The 23,494-nt window shown below is 44.0% G+C and overlaps 1 protein-coding gene across 1 annotated transcript in view; it reads left to right on the top strand.

Moving 5' to 3' along the window:
- The first annotated feature begins 716 nt into the window (after positions 1 to 716).
- HIP1 (huntingtin interacting protein 1) overlaps positions 717 to 23,494 on the top strand; it is a 110,707-nt gene continuing 87,929 nt past the window's right edge. Inside the window, exon 1 of the mRNA XM_083172261.1 lies at positions 717 to 1,475. Coding sequence (XP_083028387.1) covers positions 1,458 to 1,475 — 18 coding nt within the window. The 5' untranslated portion in view covers positions 717 to 1,457. The remainder of the gene's footprint in view (positions 1,476 to 23,494) is intronic.

Here is a 23,494-nt window from a genome sequence, read left to right on the forward strand (position 1 = left end):
GATTCCTTTCAGTTTGCAGTCGCAGACATGAAGTTGGACGATAATCGCTCGATTTGCGTATTCTCAAATTAGCTATCCATGTTGAATTAGCTGCTATGAAGTTGTTGTAGTATTACAAATACTTTTTTATTATTAGATAGATAAAAATATAGAGTGCCAGTCTCATGCAGCATACTGGTATGCTATCTCTGTGTGATTGTGAATGAGCTTATGTGGCTGAGCTGGCATCACAAATGCTGGCATTATGAAGCAGGTGGCATCACTGGGGCGTTTGTCTGCCCTGTGTCATTGGACCCGAAGCAGAAAGTGAGCATTGCACACGAGGTTATACAAATGTGACACGTTAGATACACACGGGATGTATCCTCCCCCCCCCCCCCCCCCCATAACATAGTAATGATCAGCCAACCAGCACGATTGCAGACCCCCTGGCTGAGTAGTGTGCAGTGCACTCACCATGCTATGTGTAATCCCAGCCACTGTATATAACGGGATAGCAGCTGCAGCACCAGCAGCCTGGCTGGTGTGTTGTGAGAGATCCATAAGCATGCATCTATTCTTATTCTAATAGGGCCCAGACCCATCCCCTACAGCCTGCTAGCCAAACTCAGAGTTGGGGGGGCTTCCATCCATGATCCAAATGTCCTCCCCTCCCATCCTGGGGCTCTCCCCCTCTCTCCATCCTGCGCTCCTCCTCTCTGGGGGCTGTCTCTCTGCCTTTCCCCCTCTCTCTGTCTCACTCTCAGGCAGCAGGAAGAGAGTTGGCCGCCTGATGCTACTGCCAGGCAGTCTGAGCAGAGACCACTTGCTGGATGAGCCTGGGGGTCTGAGCACTGCCCTGCCTCAGCCACCCTCCCTTTGTTCCCTGCTGCATGGTCTGGATGTGGAAGAGACTGAGAGCTCCCTCTCTGGCTGCTGTGTGTCTCTCTCTATGCATTGATCTGCCAGTCTGCACTGAACACCCCCCACCCATCCCTCACTGTCTGTGCCCTCCCTGCTGTGTGTAACTGCCTCAGTGCCATCTGTCCATTGCTGCTGCTCCCTACACTTTCTGTTTGATGCTATTCACTTACACTCCGCTTTTCCTATGGCTGCTTCAGGAGCACCCTCTCTGCATCACTTTGTGCCCAGCCCCTTCTCCTCCTCATCTGCCTGCCTGAGTCCTGTTACTGATGCAGTTGTTTACCCTCATGCCTGTGCCCACACTCCCTCTGTGTGATGTTGCCTCTTTAACTGATTTCTCTAAATCCTCTTAGCTCCTCAGTGTGTGTAGTTTGTATCCCTGCCTCCCCCTAGGCAGACTGTCTGATAGTTGCTTTTCCTATCTATGGTCATTTCTAGCACTGGGTGCACTGGGTGATAATGCTGCTGTTGCTGCAAGCATCCTGATCACTGCTAGAGCCTGTATACAGCAAGGGGTCCTCCAGTGACCTGCAGCAGGAGATCTTACTGGAAACATGGACTCTGGCAAAATGGTGAGTAGGACCCAAAATAAAGTGTTTGGGTAGAAGACATTAATGCAGTGGTGTAACATTCATGAGGCTGGCACATAGATGGTTATACATAGCTAAATGTACAGCTGTATTTATTGCTTTCAGTGACAAGACAGCATGGCAGCAAAGTTATTTCAGTGTGTTTGTATTGCAGTATTGAGCTGATGGAGTGGAGAAACAGCAGCATGATAAGTCCTGTTACTTTCACTAGTGCTTCTTACTGACTCCTCCAGATTATTGGCCAAAACATTAATGCTCATGAACATATTGTATGTGTGTTTGTGTGTTTAATAAAAGCCTTATGTTTTCATTCTTTTCCCAAAGTGAAATATATGTAAATAGCTTTGTACTGTGGATATATATGTTTCAAAATTCTAAAAAAGTTCTAAAGAAAAAACATGTCTTTGTTTACGCACCCATTACAATGGGAACAATAGAAAAAAGTTGATGGTTTATTTAGAGATCTTGTTAGCAGTCATTTCATGTGTGATTCAAATACTTTCACAATGAAATAACAGTTCTAGCATCTTGGCTGGTGTGTGGGGCGAGAATAATATTACAATGATAGAGCAATAGACCAAAAACAGTGGAGGCTAGTAATGCCCTGTCTGCACATTTCCAGTCCTCCAAGTTAGATCAAGTGTCTGTTATGTATCTAATGGAAAACAATCTGCAGAAATTTTTTAAATCATTTTTTGTGTGAAAAATATCTGATTTGTATTTAGAGATTTTAACTTGAAAATAAATGAAATTGCTGCTCACACCACATAATACAGTTTTTATATAGAGTTTTTTGTTTAAAAAAAAAATGAAATGACTGTTTATTGGAAAGCTTATCTCTAGCACATAATCTAAGCATATGTTATACAACTTAATGGAAAACAGAGTACGCACACACACTTTCTTTAATAACGTATATTAAATCTACTAGCTCAGATTTGCACATGATATTGAGTGCATATAGCACATACTGTACATTTGTTACAGTTCTATTGGTAGCTCTGTCACTCCCACCTGGGGGTAAATTTACTCAAATGGGAGTTCTATTGAAGATTGGATGTTACCCTTAGCAACCAAACAGATTCTACTTCTTAACTATTTTGCAATTTCTAGAAGATTATTGATATAATCTCATTGGTTGCTATCGGCTCCATCTTTGTAAATGAACTCCCTGGAATTCAGAAAACAGTGGATTGCAGACTGAGGGCCAGATGTACTAAGCTCGGAAAGTGATAAAATGGAGAGGTATAAACCAGCAGCCAATCAGCTCCTAACAGCTATGTCACAGGCTGGGTTTAAAAATTGGCAGGTAGGAGCTGATTGGTTGGTGGTTTATTACTCTCCATTTTATCACTTTTTATGGCTTAGTACATCTCGTCCTAAAGCTGGTACACACCTATTGAATTGTGGCTTGTTCTCCTGAATCTGTGTAAATGGCCAATGATTGTATAGAGGTGTATGCAGTGCAGATACATTAGTGTTATGTGCTGCACAGCTGACATACGGTTCCCCGAATAGGAGCCACTTACCTCATTGCTGGAGCCACCGCTTCATAGGGTGCTACAGCTGGATCCGTACAGCTCAACTGATTGTGAGCATCTATCCCAAATAGCACCGTGCCCGAAGAATGTCGAGGGCAGCAGGCCATGTGAGGGGACACGGTGCACCGATACGCTGTCGACATTCGGGACAAAAACCCGTGAAAAACCCATGTCGACCGTGTGACTGTTGACCATCCCCATGTCAACCTAATGGGTGTGTTGACCTATTGACCCTGTTGACCTAAGCCCAATTCGACCTTTTCAGGTGTCGACCTAAGGACATGTCGACCATCAGTCATACTCATGTCCCACATGATTTGGCAACACAATAAAACTACAATCATCCTTTGCAGTTAAAAGTTTTATAGGCCTTAAGGAAAGGACTTGTGGGTCTGTTTCATCCTTTGATAGATATTGACAAAATATATCAGACTGTAAGTGGTGTTGAAATTATTTGTTTGTATCAGATTTTGGCGATGTAACAAAAATTCTTTAGAAACAAACGTAGAAGCGAGAATGCACGTTAGTGGTAACTGTTTCTCAGCAGCCTGTAGACCAGTGATTTTCAACCTTTTTACCTTGCGGCACACTAAATAAGATTTTAAAATTGCCAAGGCACACCATGAGATTCCCACAGGGCAAAACACATAGGCCCCCACAGGAAAAAAAACAAACCTATTGGCCCCATATAAAAAACAATCACACTGGTCCCCACAGGTAACAGAAATAAAATACATTGGCCCTTTACATGAAAAGAAAAGACCAGTAAATAACAGTTGAACTGGTGGTGGCTATAAACTGGTTCGGGCATCTCTAGATCTGGGGGCACACTTGAGAACAGCTCAAGGCACACTAGTGTGCCATGGCACAGTGGTTGAAAAACAGTGCTGTAGACGATGTCTCCAGAGATGGGAAGCAGTGTACATGGGTGCAGGCTTTGGTGGGTTATAGATAAGAAGCTAACTCCTGATAATTATCTGTGTTACATTTAAAAGTAAAATGTTAACACCAATAGCAAGTGCAGATCCTGATACCAGTACAGTATAGTACGTAAGGTGAATCCTGGTGAAATGTGGCCCCCGGAAGATTTGGTAGCTGTCACCTTTGCCCTCTTATAGCAACCCAGAAAATTACTGAGGGCCAGATGTATCAAGCTTCAAAAAGTGATAAAGTGGAGATTGATAAACAGCCAGCCAATCAGCTCCTACCTGTCATTTTTCAAACCCAGTATGTAACATGGCAGGTAGGAGCTGATTGGCTGGCTGTTTATCACTCTCCATTTTATCACTTTTTGAAGCTTGATACATCTGGCCCTTAACCTGTTACATTGCTTTGTATTTTGGATAATTTTCAGCAGTAGAATATCGAAGGGGCTCTAATATGGAGTGGGTATGGTATGATTTCTTGACCATGGCAATGTTGGCATTCATCATTTGTATATGGATGATACAGATGGGACACAGTTACATTTTTCTTGGACTGTGGGTATACTCGGCTGGTTTGCCATGATAAGAGTATATGGCAGGTGCACTCGTGTATTGTGATACGTATGCAAACTGTGTGTGAATATGTATAAGCGGTGAAGTGTCACATACTGTATGTATGTCAACAGGATCAAATGCCATCCAACCGTCCATGATGGTCTAGTGGTCTCTCACTTCTCCCAATGGCTCCAGCATAGCTTCCAGATTCTTGTGGTCATGTGACCTTCACTTCCGGATCAGACCTTTAAGGGACTGGCATTTTTGTATGGATTACCCTGCTAACACTACCCCTTCCTTTATTGCCTTACCGTAATCTCCCCAACCCAGAACCCTAACCTCCTCTGCAGACTGACCCCCATGTCAGCACCTAACTCTAACAGTCATCATCCTCAGAATAATAGAGAAATAAAGTAGCGCTTACCAATGAGGAATAATCAAAGTAAAAAAACTCATTAGTAAGCGCTACTTTATTTCTCTATTATTCTTCTCTTTTTTAGGGACCTACTCAGTCCCTTTAAGTAGCAGCTCTTTTGACACACACCCCATATACAGCGCCCTCGGACTACCCTAGGGCAGTCATATCTTGTTATCATCCTCAGAATGTCGACATTTCAAATGGTGACAGGGTAACTATGAACAATGTGACCATGTAGACATTCTGTCAACATGGTTACTGTCGACAATGTGACTGAAACCTGTGGGCACAGGAAATCATATTGCATATTTCTTGTGTCTTGACTTCACCTGCAGAATGTTGTAATGTAGTGCCTTTCAAATCCTTCTGCACACACTAACACTAACAGCGCATGGTCCCCTCGCAGAATCAGAAGTGAAATCGTTAGGACAAATTCTTGATATTTTATAATGTAGTGAGCAATGAAAACACCTGTGCTTCCAAGGAGTTATGGAAAACATGCATTGATAGTGTGTTATGAGGACGGGATACAATCGGTTGGTCGACCTAAAGATGATCAACAGTCATTAGGTTGATACCAATAGGTCGACATACTGCAACGTTGACATGGGTCTAGGTTGACATGAGACAAGGTCGACAAGTGTTAACATCGACACAAGCATTAGGTCGACATGATCTAGGTTGACAGGCGGCGAGCCATGTGAGGGGATGCTGTGCACTTAATCCTGTGCCCATGTCGACATGTGTCGACATTCGGGGGAAAACAATGAAAACCGCCATGTCGACCTAATGATTGAGTCGACTTTGTCCCATGTCAACCTAGACCCATGTCGACCTTGCAGTATGTCAACCTAGTGGTGTCGACCTAATGACTATCGAACATCTTTAGGTTGACCACATGATCCCATTCCCATGAGGACTGCTGGTATTGTAAAATAGGAAAGTGGGTGTGATTCCAATTTACGTACTCTCTCTTCCAGCCTCCATCCTACTCTGTGCCCATGGACAGTGTTGGATTCCCAGGATTCTTTCAAAAATGGGAAAGACTCCTCTGATGTGACTAGGCTATTACTGTCCCTGCAAGTTACAGTGTATACATAGGGTTGATTTTTTTGTAAAAAATGAAACGTCTGCTGCGAGATGGAATGCTAATAATTTCAGCACTGCTACGATTGTTGATACGCAGGACCCTAAAACTTATTAGTTCTCTGATGTTAGACCAAGAACAAGATATGGACCTTGGACCTAATCCTAGACCAAAATCCACGTCTAACCAGTAACCCGGACCTTGAGCTGTAACTTAAGTCCTATTGGATCTCTGAATTTGCTCCTCAAATGCTATAAATGTAGTAATCCGACAAAAACTAATTCATACAATGCTATTGCTCTCAAGAAATGTGATATATTCTCCTAGTTCCTCTTCTGCTTTGCAGAGACACAGTTGCAATTGAGACGGTCTCAGAAATGTTTTGAAATTATAGTGGACGTTTCTGGACAGTGGCTTAGTGCACACATAAAGATGGTTGGTCTTCTAGGCTCGCTATGGTAGTGTAGTGAGCGCATTGGTCATAGTGACCAGTTGCGTACATAGATGCTCAACTTCTAATATACTGTAGAAGGCCATACTTAAATGGAGAAATTTCACATACAGTAGGGTAGGTCAAGTACAACCGATTGTGGGTTAAAGATGCAGGGCCAGATGCACTAAGATTCAGAGTAATAAACAACCAGCCAATCAGCTCCTACCTCACATTTTTCGAACGCAGCCTGTGACATGGCAGATAGGAGCTGATAGGTCGGTGGTTTATCACTCTCCATTTTATCACTTTTGAAGCTTAGTGCATCTGGCCCATAGAGTGTACGGATGCTGACAGTGGGCATCTTACTGCTTGCACATTCGGACACATGGATGAATTTTGTAGAGGCATTTGCATCACATATGGGCAACTGCCGATGCAGACATGGGCACTGCTGTGCCACACTCAGAATCAGTGAAATTGCTAATGCAGTTTGTCTTATTATATGTCAACATTCATAATTTCATCATGAGAATTTCAACATTCATAATGTCATCATGAGAATTTCACCAATCATGATATCTACATTGACTATGTTAACACTCATCTTGTAAACTGTAAAGAAATGTGAACATGTTAGAATATCAATATATCGTCCCTGGTAGAGCAGCCCTGACTTATGTGCTTTGATGGTTTGAGCCTCTTGTGGGTCCCGGTGGTCACTTCTGTAGTAGGCATCTGATTGATCAGTGCTGTGTTAAGTGTTCTAACCCTAACTACAACACTCCCTCCTCCTGTACCCTAACCCTAACCTCCCCCACATTAATAAGCTTAAAACCAGATGTTGACATGCTGACAGTGTTGGCATTTCAAATGTCAACATTATGAGGATGTCATCAAGGCCCTTATTCTGAACTGAGCGGTACGGCCCGCGTGCGGCCGTACCGCCGATGTTTTCACTCTGCACATGCGCAGAGGTCAATCTGCGCATGTGCAGGCGACATCGCCGCACATAAAGTTTCTACGCCGCAAAGGGGGCGTATAGGGGCGTGAGGGGCTTCATACCCTCATTTCCCTATGCATACGCCCCGCGTTTCATGGGCGTTCCCATGCAAACGCGGGGCGTATGCATGGTAATGAGGCTATGACGCCAGTGATGGGGGCGGAAAGCTGACATCGCCGGATGTCAGTTCTCCGCCCCCATACAAGCTTTCACACGGACGATTGTCCGTGTGGTCTCAGCTTGCGGGAGCTGGTGGGGCGTGCGGCCCTGCCTTCGATGGTCGCAGACCATCGAATGCAGGGGGCAGCTCCCACCATGGTGGAGGCGTACGCCCCACCATTTTCATGCGGATCGCCAGCCGTCCGTGTACGGACGGCCGTGGCGATCCGTATTGTGGGCGGGGATTGGTTTGTGCGGCCGGAGCACCGTATGCGGCTCCGGCCGCACAGATCTGAATAAGGGCCCAAGTTGCCTGTCGACATTTTGTTGAGCTTAAGACTGCATCGTCTAAGAAAAGTGCACAAGCCTAGATAAGGAAACTTTTACTTCTTAGGGGAGATGTATCAAGCTTCAAATAGTGATTAAATGGAGAGTGATAAACAAGCAGCCAATCAACTGCTACCTGTCATTTTTCAAACCCAGCCTGTAACATGGCAGGTAGTAGCTGATTGGATCGTGGTTTATCATTCTCCATTTTATCACTTTTTGAAGCTTGATACATCTGGCACTAAGGGGCAGATGTATGAATCTGCTCATAACGTTTATTAAATAACGGGTACCGCTTCTCCAGCATAACGTGGAAAGCGGGCACGCGATATTAGCAGATGTATGATCCCCACCCCCAGCCGATAAGGAGAGCCATTATGTTCAACGTTAACGGCTCTCCTTATCGGCTCCCCCGCGCATGCGCAGTGGGCTCCCCCCCCCCCCCCCGCCGGCACTAATGGGAATGTGGGAGATCTCGCTAAAACTGTGAGATCTCCAGCGCAGCCCGAGCCAGAAGCAGGGCTAGCGTTGTGCCCGCAGTGGGGGATAAGACAACGCTAGCCTTGGGCTTGCGATTTAACGTCTGGGCGGCTGTTAATACATTGCCCCGGCCGCTAAACACTGGGGGGGATTACAGGGGACAGCCCCGCCGAGCGTAACTCTGGGCTGTCACTAGTAATACATTGGGGAAAACGTAATCCCCCCCAGTTAACTAGCGTTAAGTGCATTTGGTTGTTGCTATACTGTTTTTAAATTAACTGTAGGTACAAATCTGCAAGCTACAGTATCTAAAGTAACAAGCAAACAGGTAGCTGACACGTGACTGTGTATATTCACTAAAGTGTGGGTTTATAGCAGTGGAGATGCTGCCCATATTAACCAATGAGATTATAGATTTTGTATTCAAGATGGTGCTAGATAAATTATAAGTAGCATCTCCTTGGTTGCTATGGGTAATATCTCCAATTCTACCAACCTGTACTTTCTTAATCATATTTCAAGGCTTACAAATAACCTAAATGTGGAAACTGTAGTGATAAATATTTTACATTATGTTTAAAATTGCTTTTTCCTTTGAAAGATCGGAGTTCATGTTACACAGATAAAGTACTAAAACTACTATTAGTATGACTTAGGCTGGGTACACATATATACAATCGTTGGGCCGTTCTTCTGTTCTGAGTCGAACGGCCGATTGTATAGGTGTGTACGTTGTTCCTATTCCTGCTGTGCGATCGATAAACGGACAAAAACGGTCTTGTCCGTCCATACTCGGTCGGTCGAAGGTTCAGTGCTGTTTAATATTCATCTGACCGGATGGGCCCATATCGGAACAAAAGTGCAGTGTGTACGCACGTTCGATCGATATGCTGGCCGTTCTTGCGACTATACTGGCAAAATTGTTGGCGTTCCATAGCTGCATGATCTCTCCTACAGCACAAGAAGCGTTCACCTCTCCCTATAGCATTTCAATAGGGAGTACATATAAAATATATATAAGTATATCTGCTATGATCTCTTATCAGATACGGGTGGTAAGCGTCTAAATTTTAGTCAGCCGACAGGGTGACTATGGTCAGATATGGGTGGTAAGCGTCTAAATTTTAGTCAGCCGGCAGGGTGACTATGGTCAGATATGGGTGGTAAGCGTCTAAATTTTAGTCAGCCGGCAGGGTGACTATGGACAGTCTCGCCTCAGAAGCCAGTCTCTGGTCCAGCAGCTGCGATTCTTGCTCCTCTTTTTTTTTTATAGACTGCAATGTTGTGGCCATAGCATGTTTTGGTATGCCCTTAACCCAGCCCATTATGATAATTTTGTTTATATATGACGTGTCAATAGCCCAAATCGAGAGAGTGTGGACAATGGTACAATCTTTTTCTTGCGACTGTTTGGACGGTAGTACATCTGACGTCGCAAGTAAAATTGTACAGGTGTGTATCGGCTGGTGTTTCTGGACGGTCGGTCGCATCTGTGGTCGGTCGAACGGTCGCAAGAAAACAGGGATTGTATAGATGTGTACCCAGCTTTATAGTGCCTGTTCTGTGTGAGCACTGGTGAGTTAGTGGGCCTAATGCAGACCTGATTGCACAGCTGCGAATTAGCAGTGATTATCGATAGACTGCGCATGCATATGGCCCATAGTACGCATGGGCGAGGCCTTCCTATGATAAAATCCTGCTACTTTTTTGATCGCTGGCTGTTCGCAGAGTGATTGACAAAAAGTTGGTGTTTGTGGGTGGTAACAGCCCATTTCCTGGCAGTGTCAGGGAAAACGCAGGCTTGCCCAGGTGTTTGAGGGGAGGGTGTGTGACGTCAGCTCTGGCCCTGAATAGCCTGATTATCGGAAACCACCGATTAAGTCCTGGGCTACACACAGAATGCACACAGTAGAAAGATCCTTCAATGGTGTGATTGATTTGAAACCACAGGTCTGTGATATTTTCGCAAGCTGTGCTAAGCAATTTGCAGGCTTGCACAGGGTAGTTAGGTAACATCAGTTAGCAAGTCAGTCCATTTAGATGCCCCAGACAGTTATTGGACAATTTTATACAGTCATAAGGAAAGCATGCTTGTTAGTACGCTCATGCTGAATGGTAAACATAGCTATTAGTAGATTTCCAGGATGCATTTTAGGTCCATGTCTGGCCAGACAGAAAAAATGTATATATAAAGAACCTTACAGGATTGTGATAAGGCAGATGCTCCCCTGTGTCTCCCAGCTGCCGACGTTTAATGTCCTTGTTAGGAAACTTTATCCGGAGTGTCACATCAGTTGTTAGGGCACAAAGTTCTGCAGGTACAGGATAACACTCTCCATGTGCAAAAGATAGAAGACTGGGCGACTTTCATGTGAAAGCCGCTCAGTTTTCTCGTCTGAGCGGCTTTCAGCTTGAAAGCCGCCCAGTGTGTACAGAACAGCGATGAGCGGCGAGTGCTACTGCGTGCTCCCGCATCATCTGTTGGTATTAATCTGGTGAGGGAGGTTAGGAGGTGAGGGTGGTTAGGATTAGGCAGTGGTTGGTGGGTGTGGGGCAATTCTGGTTAGTCTCCGTTAGGAGGAGAAGGGGGTGGAAGATGCGGTTAGACTACGGGAGTGGGGGGGTAAGGGTAAGGTAAATATTTATCGCAATATGGTTGCAAAAAAACATTTCCTCAAAAGAGAAAGAGTGAGGCGCCTGCAGGAGCTGTAGTTCCAAGCAACTGCTTAAACAGGATAGTAAGTACTGCAGAGGAAACATACAACAGAACACAAATAGCAGCACTAAAACTAGTACTACGCTTGGAAAAATCATTGATTGGTTTAGCTTTACAATCATTTTTAATAAATTCAATAAAAACTTCGATTTATAAAACAAAAACAAAAACGCTGTGACAGAGAAGATCAAGTACACATAATTCAATATAAACCACTTAACTTGCTCACTAGGTAAAAATAACTCCAAGGTCAGTATTAGATCTGTGTCCAGGGCTGGTTCAGAGTCCAGGAGCGATAAGGTGCAATAAATGGGATGTAGACGTATTTGCTATTTGTGTTTTGTTGTAACTTACTGCAATATGTCAGGATTCTGATTGCTGGGATTCCATCTGCTCTGATTTTGTACCCAACTCATATATACTCGAGGTACTTAAACATGTTTAACCAATGTACGTTTTTCTCAATAATACAATTATACTACAGTACATGTATTTTATGTGTTTGTGCAACTGCACAAACTCACTGTCCTAGCAAATAGCATATTTCAGCATTTTTTTGTATTGTGTGTTTAGTTTACAGAGAACTGCACAGTAACACCCCTTATGGGTCCTGATTCATAAGGGAATGTGAAGCCGATAGTAAAGGTGCATACACACTAGGCATTTCTGCCCAGCGTGTATGCCGATGTGAGCAATTTTCACCCGTTACAGCGATTATTCACTGGGGAATGGGTTATCGGACTAGAACCGATGGAACAAATTATTGGACTAGAACCAATGAAACAGACATCTTCCCAAAAACAATATTTAGAAGTTTTAAAGTCTAGAGCCCAGGGTTATACCTTAGTGAAGCAAAATTGCTCAAGGCATCTGCATTTTGTGTTAGCAATCCTTATATCCCACTGAAGATTGGTGACTGGAAGATGTCAGTTAATCACGGCCTGCCTAGGTATGAAGAAACAGAGTGCAGCAATGAATTGGTAAGCTAAATCAGATGACTGCTGCAGAGACTGTGGTTGGTAGACCAGCGGTCAGCTGATCGTACGTGTCATGGTGGCGTCCAGCATCTGGAATAGCAGGAACTCTGTGGGGCAGAACTGGGTACAGTGGAAATGGCACAGCAAGGGAGCACGCATGACAACGTACACATATTGGAAGTCCTACCTGCCAGTCATCTGCAGGACAGGCAGTCCCATTAGGAGGTATTTTCTCCCTCTAGGCTGCTAGACCATGCTACATTTAGCATACAGCTGCCTTTCTGTAGAAAGCAACTACCTGCCAGATCATCAGCCCTAACTGGCATCTATGGGCTGCTGCCTATGCATGCACAGTACTGTTACCGATCCCGGCACCTGTCAACTACATTGGGCGGTATACAATGAGAATACCTGCGAGGTGCAGCGAATCCTTTTTCGGATTCGCTGCACGTTCGCCACGTTCCGGAGCCTCGCAGGCTCCGGTATTCAACGTGTCAGGGGCTCGCTGCCCCTGACCGGCAAATATGAGCTCCTGCGACGAACGCCGCAGGGAGCCTGAGGACGGTGGCAGGCAGAGAGATGGAAGTCTCTCTGCCTGCCCCAGAACGTTTGTGGGGGGGAGGTGGGCTCCCCGGGTGCCAGGCAGCACAGGCTGCCCTCCTGGGGTGCCAGCAGGGGACCGTATATTCACTACACCCGATCGTAACGATCGGGTGCAGTGAATATATGAATATGTAATGAGCGGCTCGGCTCCGGCGCCCCCTGCTGGCTGCTGTGTAAAAAAAAAAAATATATATATATATTTTTTAATTAAATATATATTCATGTGCTTACAGCACATGAATAAAAATAGCATGCCCCTCCTCAGAATAAAATTCCTGATTTTTTGACACCAAATGTAAAAAACAAAACACTTTTTTTGTTCACATTCCACTTCACCATAAAAAGATAGCGATTGCTACTCGGTGAATCATGGCGAAAAAAACCTTCAAATGTATTCGCCATGTGGTCATTGAATAGGGTGATTCACCGTTTTAGTCAAAAATTCGCCAAACAGCACAAATTCGCCATAAAAACATGGCGAATCAGGCTCATTGAATACCGCCCATTGGGCGGTATTCAATGTGAATACCAGCGACGTGCAGCGAATCCTGTTTAGGATTCACTGCACATTCGCCACTGCCCGCCACGTTCCGGAGCCTCGACGGCTCCGGTATTCAACGAGTCAGGGGCTCACTGCCCCTGACTGGCGAATTTGTTCTCCTGCGGCGATGCCGCAGGGAGCCTTAGGACGGTGGCAGGCAGGGAGATGGAAGTCTCTCTGCCTGCCCCAGAGCGTATGTGGGGGGGAGGTGGGCTCCCCGGGTGCCAGGCAGCACAGGCTGCCCCCCGGGGGTGCCAGCAGGGGACGGGTATATTCACTGCACCCGATAACGATCGGGTGCAGTGAATATATGAATATCTAATGAGCGGCTCGGCTCCGGCGCCCCCTGCTGGCTGCTGTGTAAAAAAAAAAATATATATATATTTTTTTAAATTAAATATATATTCATGTGCTTACAGCACATGAATAAAAATAGCATGCCCCTCCTCAGAATAAAATTCCTGATTTTTTGACACCAAATGTAAAAAACAAAACACTTTATTTTAAAAGTTCACATTCCACTTCACCATAAAAAGATAGCGATTGCTACTCGGTGAATCATGGCGAAAAAAACCTTGAAATGTATTCGTCATCTGCTCATTGAATAGGGTGATTCACCGTTTTAGTCAAAAATTCGCCAAACAGCACAAATTCGCCATAAAAACATGGCGAATCAGGCTCATTGAATACCGCCCATTGTGTAGGTGCTGGGACCCGGCTGACTGGCGTTGGGGACAAGGTAGCATGGCCAAACCACCCAGGTGGGAGTCGCCCCTAATATATATCATCCTTTTTGTATCCTGTGTGGACTACTAGTTGTGTCTTACCCTTGCTTGTACAGCTTATGACTGTATATTTCTTTATTTTGGGATTTGTTGATCCGGTGGTCTTTATAATGTGACGCATATGAATTGCATCTGCTAGGGTTTGTGTGTCCATGCCATTGTCGTTACTTGATTAGATCACCCCTTATTTTCAAAGGAGAAGTGGTTTAAGAATGGTCCAACACAGCTTACAGTAATAGCAGCATTTCACATGGGAGATCTATCAAACCTTCTAAAGAGCAAAAACAAATAAGTTGTCCATAGCAACCAATTTCTACCAATCATTTATCTAGTACATTCTTTAACCACTTTCCAGATTGTACGCAACCATACCAGGCAGTGCAATTTACGATGCGCCAATGGTGATGCGATACTTAAAAGCATACCAGTTATTTGCCAACTTCACAAAAAGCGACAACTTGTCGGTGGCTTTGGGGTAAAAAAGTTAAGGTAGAGAATCTAATGGGTTACTATAAACAACTTCTTTACCTGTTTACCTTAGAATGTTTTATTCATCTTGGCCCACATGACCCACCGCCTGTTGTAGTGACCTTCTGTTGGCACATGTTATGTTTAGATCAGGGGTCAGGAAACTTTTTTACCTTTTACCCCAAAATATATTTAGATACACCGACATTACCCCCTTGATTTGAACACCCTGTACCCCCACAGATTGATGATATATCCTGTTAGTACAGTACACAGCCTGGCAGCAATTGATGATGATAAACACCATGTACAGTATGGCTGTGTGTGGTACAAAATTTGTACCACACACAGCCATACATGGTAATTATCACCATCATCATCAATGGCTGCCAGGTTGTGTGTGGTATAGCCATTGATAATGTCACATCCAGGCAACTATTAGTGTCAGTATTACAAGATGATATAGTGACAGTCTGTGCAAATTGTTTCCCCTAGACTAGAGATGGGTATACCTTTACAGGAGCCTATAACCTGGCAGAGAAACTCTGCACCGCAGTGGCAGTACAGACTACGCCCTGCTAAGGTGGGGCAGTAACTAGTCGAATCTACTGAAGAAGCGGGTGAGGCTCGCTGGGCTCACCACACTATCTAAAATCAACTCCACACCGACGTGGATAGTGGGGGTATGAAAAGGTCGGAGGACGTGTACCGCCGCCCCTTGCGGGCTCGCTGCGCTCGCCACGCTTCAGGTTGCCGTTGATAGTGGGGGTGGCGTTGACAATGGGGGTGCATTTAACATTGTAAGCACCCATCAGGGTGCTTGTACAATTAAAAATCGCATCGCATGCCGCTATATTGCATGCGATGCGATTGCATAAGATGCACTTCGATCAAAATCAGGGGAGCCGTGCTAGGAAACAAGTACCGACCATTGTATGTTTGCCAGTGTGGGAACAAAAATCTGGTAATGTATGGGGCAAAGGACAATCAATTAAACACATTTAACCAATTGTCTATATGAATATTTTCTGTTTTCCAGTGTTTTGAAGGTGATTATCAAATGCTCCCATACATGACAAGATTTTTTTTTCCCACGAGAGAGATTGGACAGATAAACTGCAATGTTGTTTAAAATATCTTAATCCGTGCGGGCACCTTTAAGTGTGTTTGGAAACTAGTATGTGCTGCAGGTGTGGTTTAAAATATACTGCTGTAAATGAAATCCTTTCCTTATAGGAAATCTGTATAAGAATATTGTATTTACAGAACATTATTCAATTACCAGGATGTTGATGGATGAAATATAAACAGAAGCCCAATCATCAAATACCTGGAGGTTGTTTATTTAATGTTTCTTTATAACCTGTCACACTCAGCCTCAGCTTCTGCGCTAAAAATTGCAGTTCTTCATGGCGCTCTGTTTCATCACCCTAGAGCAGTGGTGTCAAACTCATGGCCCTCCAGCTGTTGTGAAACTACATGTCCCAGCATGCCCTGTCACAGTTTTAGCAATCCATTATATAAAATCTGTGGCAGGGTATGCTGGGATGTGTAGTTCCACAACAGTAGGAGTGTCATGAGTTTGACACCACTGCCCTAGAGGGTATTTACTAAGATCCCCCGATAACGGCCATGATCGGGACGGAAATACGACCTGAGAATTGGCTCTCAGGATTTGTATTTCCAATGATGAAGTGATTCGTATTTGGTTGCTGAGTTTCCCCGACAGCCACATATGAACAAGCATGAAGCCTGCATGAATCAGTCAGATCTGTATAAAAGAATAGAAAAATTAATAAATTATTATTTTTTTAAATAGCGTAGAGTCTCCCTAACGAGCCCTTTGAGCCTGTCCTGGTTTCCTGAATACCGTGGAAAAATATAATGGGGTCCTCCAGTATTCAATAGGGTTCCCCGTATTTTTATAACCAGCACCAGGATCCAACAGCCAGCGGTGTCATGCAACAGTCGGGAAAATTTTGATACAAGGTTCCCCCGGCCAAAACATGACACCCTGGCTGGTCAGCCCAGGCTGGATTCTGAGGGAGTGGGACCCCCCCAATAAAGGTGTCCCCTCATCCCTATGACATAATTTGGTCCAAGTAGTCATCCAGGGGATTAAAAAATAACACACCACAAAAAGCCGACACCAAAGGAACTGAGGAGCCACAAATGTGTTGACATTTGTGCCGCCTTCCCGAGAATGAGGGAATCCCCTGGTGCTGGTTTCATGAATACAGTAGGACCCCATTTGATTTTTCGCCGGTATTTGGGAAACCAGGACAGGATCAGCTACATATGGATGGCAAATGTGTCGCATTTTCCATTTGGATTTCCTGCTGAATTCGTAGCCAAATTCAGCAGTACGAATGTTAGTAAATGAGCCGACCACCATAGAACTCATGGCCATATACAACTGAATTCTATTGATGGTGAACTCATTCATTCAGCCGAATTCGGCTGAAGTTGCTGTTTGGAAAAATGGAAAATCAGTGTAAATTAGCCGTAGACTGTTTAGATCGAATGGGTTCGATGGGTCCATTTGCACCCACTCAATCTTAGTAAATTTACCCCCCTGACCCAAAGCCAGAGCCCTGTGATGCTTTGGATAGGGAAATGGGGTGCGATAAGACTAATAAGGGAGTTGCAGTCTCAGATATTGCTGCTATTGATTGTATCTCCCAGAAAACTTCCAGTTGCATCTTCCTGCAGCATTTTTGAAGTGCTGAATGAATATATAAGATACTAATGAAGCTGTAAATGAATACAGTTCCTGTATCTCAGTAGTCTTAACCCCTTCCTGACACAGCCAGTTTTTGCCTTCCTGACAGAGCCCTTTTTTTCAAATCTGACATGTATCACTTAAGTGGGGATAACTTTTTTTTGCTTTTACTTATCCCAGTGATTTTGAGATTGTTTTCTCGTGACACATTGTACTTCAAGTTAGTGGTAAATTTGGGTCGATACAGTCTGTGTTTTTTTGTGAAAAATACCAAAATGTCGTAAAAAAATGGAAAATTTAGCAATTTGCAAAATGTTAAATTTTCTGCTTGTGAGACAAATAATCATACCACTCAAAATAGTTAATAACTTACATAGACCATATGTCTACTTTATGTTTCCATCATTATTTCAACTTCCTTTTAATTTTTTTGGACACTAGGAGGCTTACAATATGAATAGCAAATTCTCAAATTTTCAAGAAAATTTCAAACACTGATTTTTTTAGGGTACAGTTCAGTTCTGATGTGACTTTGAGGGACTTGTATGTGAGACACCCCCATAAATGATGCCATTTCAAAAACTGCACCCCTCACAGTATTCAAAACAGCATTTTGGAAGTATGTTAACCCTTTAGGTGTTTCACAGGAATTAAAACAAAGTGTAGGTGAAATTTCAAAATTCAATTTTTTTTGCAGATTTGCAATTTTAATACATTTTTCTAAGGAACACAGTAGATTTTACTAGAGAAATGTGACTAAAAATTGATTCCCCCAATTCTTTTGTTTTCATAAATATCCTATATGTGGCCCTAGTGTGCACGTTGACCAAACCACAGGCTTCATAATAGAAGGAGCACCTACTTGATTTTGGAGCCTCCTTTTTATGAGATTATTTTTTAGGCACCATGTAGGATTCTAGGCACCATAAGATGCTAAAAGTTAGGAACCCCCCCACAAGTGACCCCATTTTGCAAACTACACCCCTCAGGGAATTCATCTAGGGGTATGGTGTACATTTCAAACCCCCAGGGGTTTCACCAATTGTGGTACAACTGGGCAGTGAAAATGAAAAGTTAAATTTTTTACACAAAAATGCAGTTCTGGCTCAAAATTTTTCATTTTCACAAGGAATGAAGGAGACAAAGCACCCCAAAATCTGTGCCCCAATTTCTCCCGAGTACGGCAATGCCTCACATGTGACCAAAAAATACCATTTGGGTGCATGGCAGGACTCAGAAGGGAAGGAGTGATTTTTGGATTTTGCAGCTCAGATTCTGGTGGAATGTTGGTGGGTGCTATGTCGCATTAGCAAGACCCCCCAAGCACCAATACAGTGGAACCCCCCCACAAGTGACCCCATTTTGCAAACTACACCCCTCAGGGAATTCATCTAGGGGTATAGTGTACATTTCAAACCCCCAGGGGTTTCACCAATTTTGATACAACTGGGCTGTGCAAATGAAAAATTACATTTTTTACACAAAAATGCAGTTCTGGCTCAAAATTTTTCATTTTCACAAGGAATGAAGGAGACAAAGCACCCCAAAATCTGTGCCCCAATTTCTCCCGAGTACGGCAATGCCTCACATGTGACCAAAAAATACCATTTGGGTGCATGGCAGGACTCAGAAGGGAAGGAGTGATTTTTGGATTTTGCAGCTCAGATTCTGGTGGAATGTTGGTGGGTGCTATGTCGCATTAGCAAGACCCCCCAAGCACCAATACAGTGGAACCCCCCCACAAGTGACCCCATTTTGCAAACTACACCCCTCAGGGAATTCATCTAGGGGTATAGTGTACATTTCAAACCCCCAGGGGTTTCACCAATTTTGATACAACTGGGCAGTGAAAATTAAAAATTACATTTTTTTACACAAAAATGCAGTTCTGGCTCAAAATTTTTCATTTTCAGAAGGTATGAAGGAGAAAAAGCACCCCAAAATCTGTGCCCCAATTTCTCCCGAGTACGGCAATGCCTCACATGTGACCAAAAAATACCATTTGGGTGCATGGCAGGACTCAGAAGGGAAGGAGTGATTTTTGGATTTTGCAGCTCAGATTCTGGTGGAATGTTGGTGGGTGCTATGTCGCATTAGCAAGACCCCCCAAGCACCAATACAGTGGAACCCCCCCACAAGTGACCCCATTTTGCAAACTACACCCCTCAGGGAATTCATCTAGGGGTATAGTGTACATTTCAAACCCCCAGGGGTTTCACCAATTTTGATACAACTGGGCTGTGCAAATGAAAAATTACATTTTTTACACAAAAATGCAGTTCTGGCTCAAAATTTTTCATTTTCACAAGGAATGAAGGAGACAAAGCACCCCAAAATCTGTGCCCCAATTTCTCCCGAGTACGGCAATGCCTCACATGTGACCAAAAAATACCATTTGGTTGCATGGCAGGACTCAGAAGGGAAGGAGTGATTTTTGGATTTTGCAGCTCAGATTCTGGTGGAATGTTGGTGGGTGCTATGTCGCATTAGCAAGACCCCCCAAGCACCAATACAGTGGAACCCCCCCACAAGTGACCCCATTTTGCAAACTACACCCCTCAGGGAATTCATCTAGGGGTATAGTGTACATTTCAAACCCCCAGGGGTTTCACCAATTTTGATACAACTGGGCAGTGAAAATGAAAAATTACATTTTTTTACACAAAAATGCAGTTCTGGCTCAAAATTTTTCATTTTCAGAAGGTATGAAGGAGAAAAAGCACCCCAAAATCTGTGCCCCAATTTCTCCCGAGTACGGCAATGCCTCACATGTGACCAAAAAATACCATTTGGTTGCATGGCAGGACTCAGAAGGGAAGGAGTGATTTTTGGATTTTGCAGCTCAGATTCTGGTGGAATGTTGGTGGGTGCTATGTCGCATTAGCAAGACCCCCCAAGCACCAATACAGTGGAACCCCCCACAAGTGACCCCATTTTGCAAACTACACCCCTCAGGGAATTCATCTAGGGGTATAGTGTACATTTCAAACCCCCAGGGGTTTCACCAATTTTGATACAACTGGGCAGTGAAAATGAAAAATTACATTTTTTTACACAAAAATGCAGTTCTGGCTCAAAATTTTTCATTTTCAGAAGGTATGAAGGAGAAAAAGCACCCCAAAATCTGTGCCCCAATTTCTCCCGAGTACGGCAATGCCTCACATGTGACCAAAAAATACCATTTGGGTGCATGGCAGGACTCAGAAGGGAAGGAGTGATTTTTGGATTTTGCAGCTCAGATTCTGGTGGAATGTTGGTGGGTGCTATGTCGCATTAGCAAGACCCCCCAAGCACCAATACAGTGGAACCCCCCCCACAAGTGACCCCATTTTGCAAACTACACCCCTCAGGGAATTCATCTAGGGGTATAGTGTACATTTCAAACCCCCAGGGGTTTCACCAATTTTGATACAACTGGGCAGTGAAAATGAAAAATTACATTTTTTTACACAAAAATGCAGTTCTGGCTCAAAATTTTTCATTTTCAGAAGGTATGAAGGAGAAAAACCACCCCAAAATCTGTGCCCCAATTTCTCCCGAGTACGGCAATGCCTCACATGTGACCAAAAAATACCATTTGGGTGCATGGCAAAACTCAGAAGGGAAGGAGTGATTTTTGGATTTTGCAGCTCAGATTCTGGTGGAATGTTGGTGGGTGCTATGTCGCATTAGCAAGACCCCCCAAGCACCAATACAGTGGAACCCCCCCACAAGTGACCCCATTTTGCAAACTACACCCCTCAGGGAATTCATCTAGGGGTATAGTGTACATTTCAAACCCCCAGGGGTTTCACCAATTGTGGTACAACTGGGCAGTGAAAATTAAAAATTACATTTTTTACACAAAAAATGCAGTTCTGGCTCAAAATTTTTCATTTTCCCAAGGAAGGAAGGAGACAAAGCACACCAAAATCTGTGCCCCAATTTCTCCCGAGTACGGCAATGCCTCATGTGTGACCAAAAAGTGGCAGGACTCAGAAGGGAAGGAGTGATATTTGGATTTTGCAGCACAGATTCTGGTGGAATGTTGGTGGGTGCTATGTCGCATTAGCAAGACCCCCAAAGCACCAATACAGTGGAACCCCCCCACAAGTGACCCCATTTTGCAAACTACACCCCTCAGGGAATTCATCTAGGGGTATAGTGTACATTTCAAACCCCCAGGGGTTTCACCAATTGTGGTACAACTGGGCAGTGAAAATGAAAAATTACATTTTTTACACAAAAATGCAGTTCTGGCTCAAAATTTTTCATTTTCACAAGGAATGAAGGAGACAAAGCACCCCAAAATCTGTGCCCCAATTTCTCCCGAGTACGGCAATGCCTCATGTGTGACCAAAAAGTGGCAGGACTCAGAAGGGAAGGAGTGATATTTGGATTTTGCAGCACAGATTCTGGTGGAATGTTGGTGGGTGCTATGTCGCATTAGCAAGACCCCCAAAGCACCAATACAGTGGAACCCCCCCACAAGTGACCCCGTTTTGCAAACTACACCCCTCAGGGAATTCATCTAGGGGTATAGTGTACATTTCAAACCCCCAGGGGTTTCACCAATTTTGATACAACTGGGCAGTGAAAATGAAAAATTACATTTTTTTACACAAAAATGCAGTTCTGGCTCAAAATTTTTCATTTTCAGAAGGTATGAAGGAGAAAAAGCACCCCAAAATCTGTGCCCCAATTTCTCCCGAGTATGGCAATGCCTCATATGTGACCAAAAATTACCAGTTGGGTGCATGGCAGGACTCAGAAGGGAAGGAGTGATTTTTGGATTTTGCGGCTCAGATTCTGGTGGAATGAATGGTGGGTGCTATGTGGCATTAGCAAGACCCCCGAAGCATGGTGAAATGATGAACCTAATAATCCATAGATGTGTGGTATATTTTAAAACACTCCTTTATACATAGGCCGGGTTTGTCAAGGCAAGTGTCACACTGGAAAATAGTTTGCTTTCTTATTCCCTTTTTATAGCAAACTTTGCACCTTTTTTGTGTCCTGCCCTTTTTTCCAGTGGAGGGGATTTCATCTGGAAAATGCTGCCCTGGTACAATACGGGGGCCAGTACTAGAAGTACTGGGGCCCTCTGCCTGCTGGTTCCCAAATATTAGGCTCTTTATGACTTCCTCTTGAAAGTGCATAAATGTCCCCCTCTGGCTGGTAGAACGGAATAGCACGTAAGCGTTATACAGTGCCATCTGGATGATATACACGGCCAGCTTCTTGTACCAGATTTTTGTTTTCCGCAGGGCACTGTACGGCTTCAGTACCTGATCTGAAAGATCCACTCCGCCCATGTACTTATTGTAATCCAGGATACAATTAGGTTTTGAGGTGTGGGTACTGGTACCTCGTACAGGAACGGAGGTGGTACTGTCTCCGTGAATTGTTGTCAGTATAAGGACATCCCTCTTGTCCTTATATTTGACCAACAACATATTTTCGGTGGATTGTGCCCTGCTTTCACCCCTTCTCATTACTTGGGCAATGTGCGTTTTTGGGAGGCCTCTTTGGTTCTTGCGCACAGTACCGCAAGCTGCTGTACCTCTTGAACCAAGGGCCTTAAACAGGGGGATGCTGGTGTAAAAGTTATCCACATAGAGGTGATAACCCTTATCCAGGAAGGGGTGCACTAAATCCCAGACAATTTTTCCACTAACACCTACGAGGGAGGGGGGGCATTCTGGCGGTTCAATTCTTGAATCCTTCCCTTCATATACCCTAAACCTGTGGGTGTACCCTGAGGTGCTTTCACACAGCTTATACATTTTTATGCCATACCTTGCCCTCTTACTGGGAAGGTACTGGCGGAATTTAACCCTTCCTTTAAAATGTATAAGGGACTCGTCTATGTAAATGAATTTATCTGGGATGTACATCTCTTCAAATTTGGCACTGAAATGATCAATGACCGGCCTGACTTTGAATAGCCGGTCAAAGGTGGGATCATCTCTGGGTGGGCACTGTGCATTATCGTTGTAATGCAAAAATTTAAGGATTAACTCAAAACGAGTCTGGGTCATGGCCATACGGTAAAGTGGGGTGCTGTACAGAACATCTGTACTCCAATATTGCCTAATTTCTGGCTTTTTTACTATGCCCATATGAAACACCAGACCCCAAAACGTCATCATCTCTACTGCATCTACAGGGGTCCACCTAGCAAATGATGACGTGGGGTTTTGAGCAATAAACTGCTGGGCATATAAATTAGTTTGGTCCACCATTAAATTTATAAAATCATCAGAGAAAAATAATTTGAAAAA

Source organism: Crinia signifera, chromosome 2 (assembly GCF_055691185.1).
Source record: "Crinia signifera chromosome 2, ASM5569118v1, whole genome shotgun sequence".
Lineage (NCBI taxonomy): Eukaryota > Metazoa > Chordata > Amphibia > Anura > Myobatrachidae > Crinia > Crinia signifera.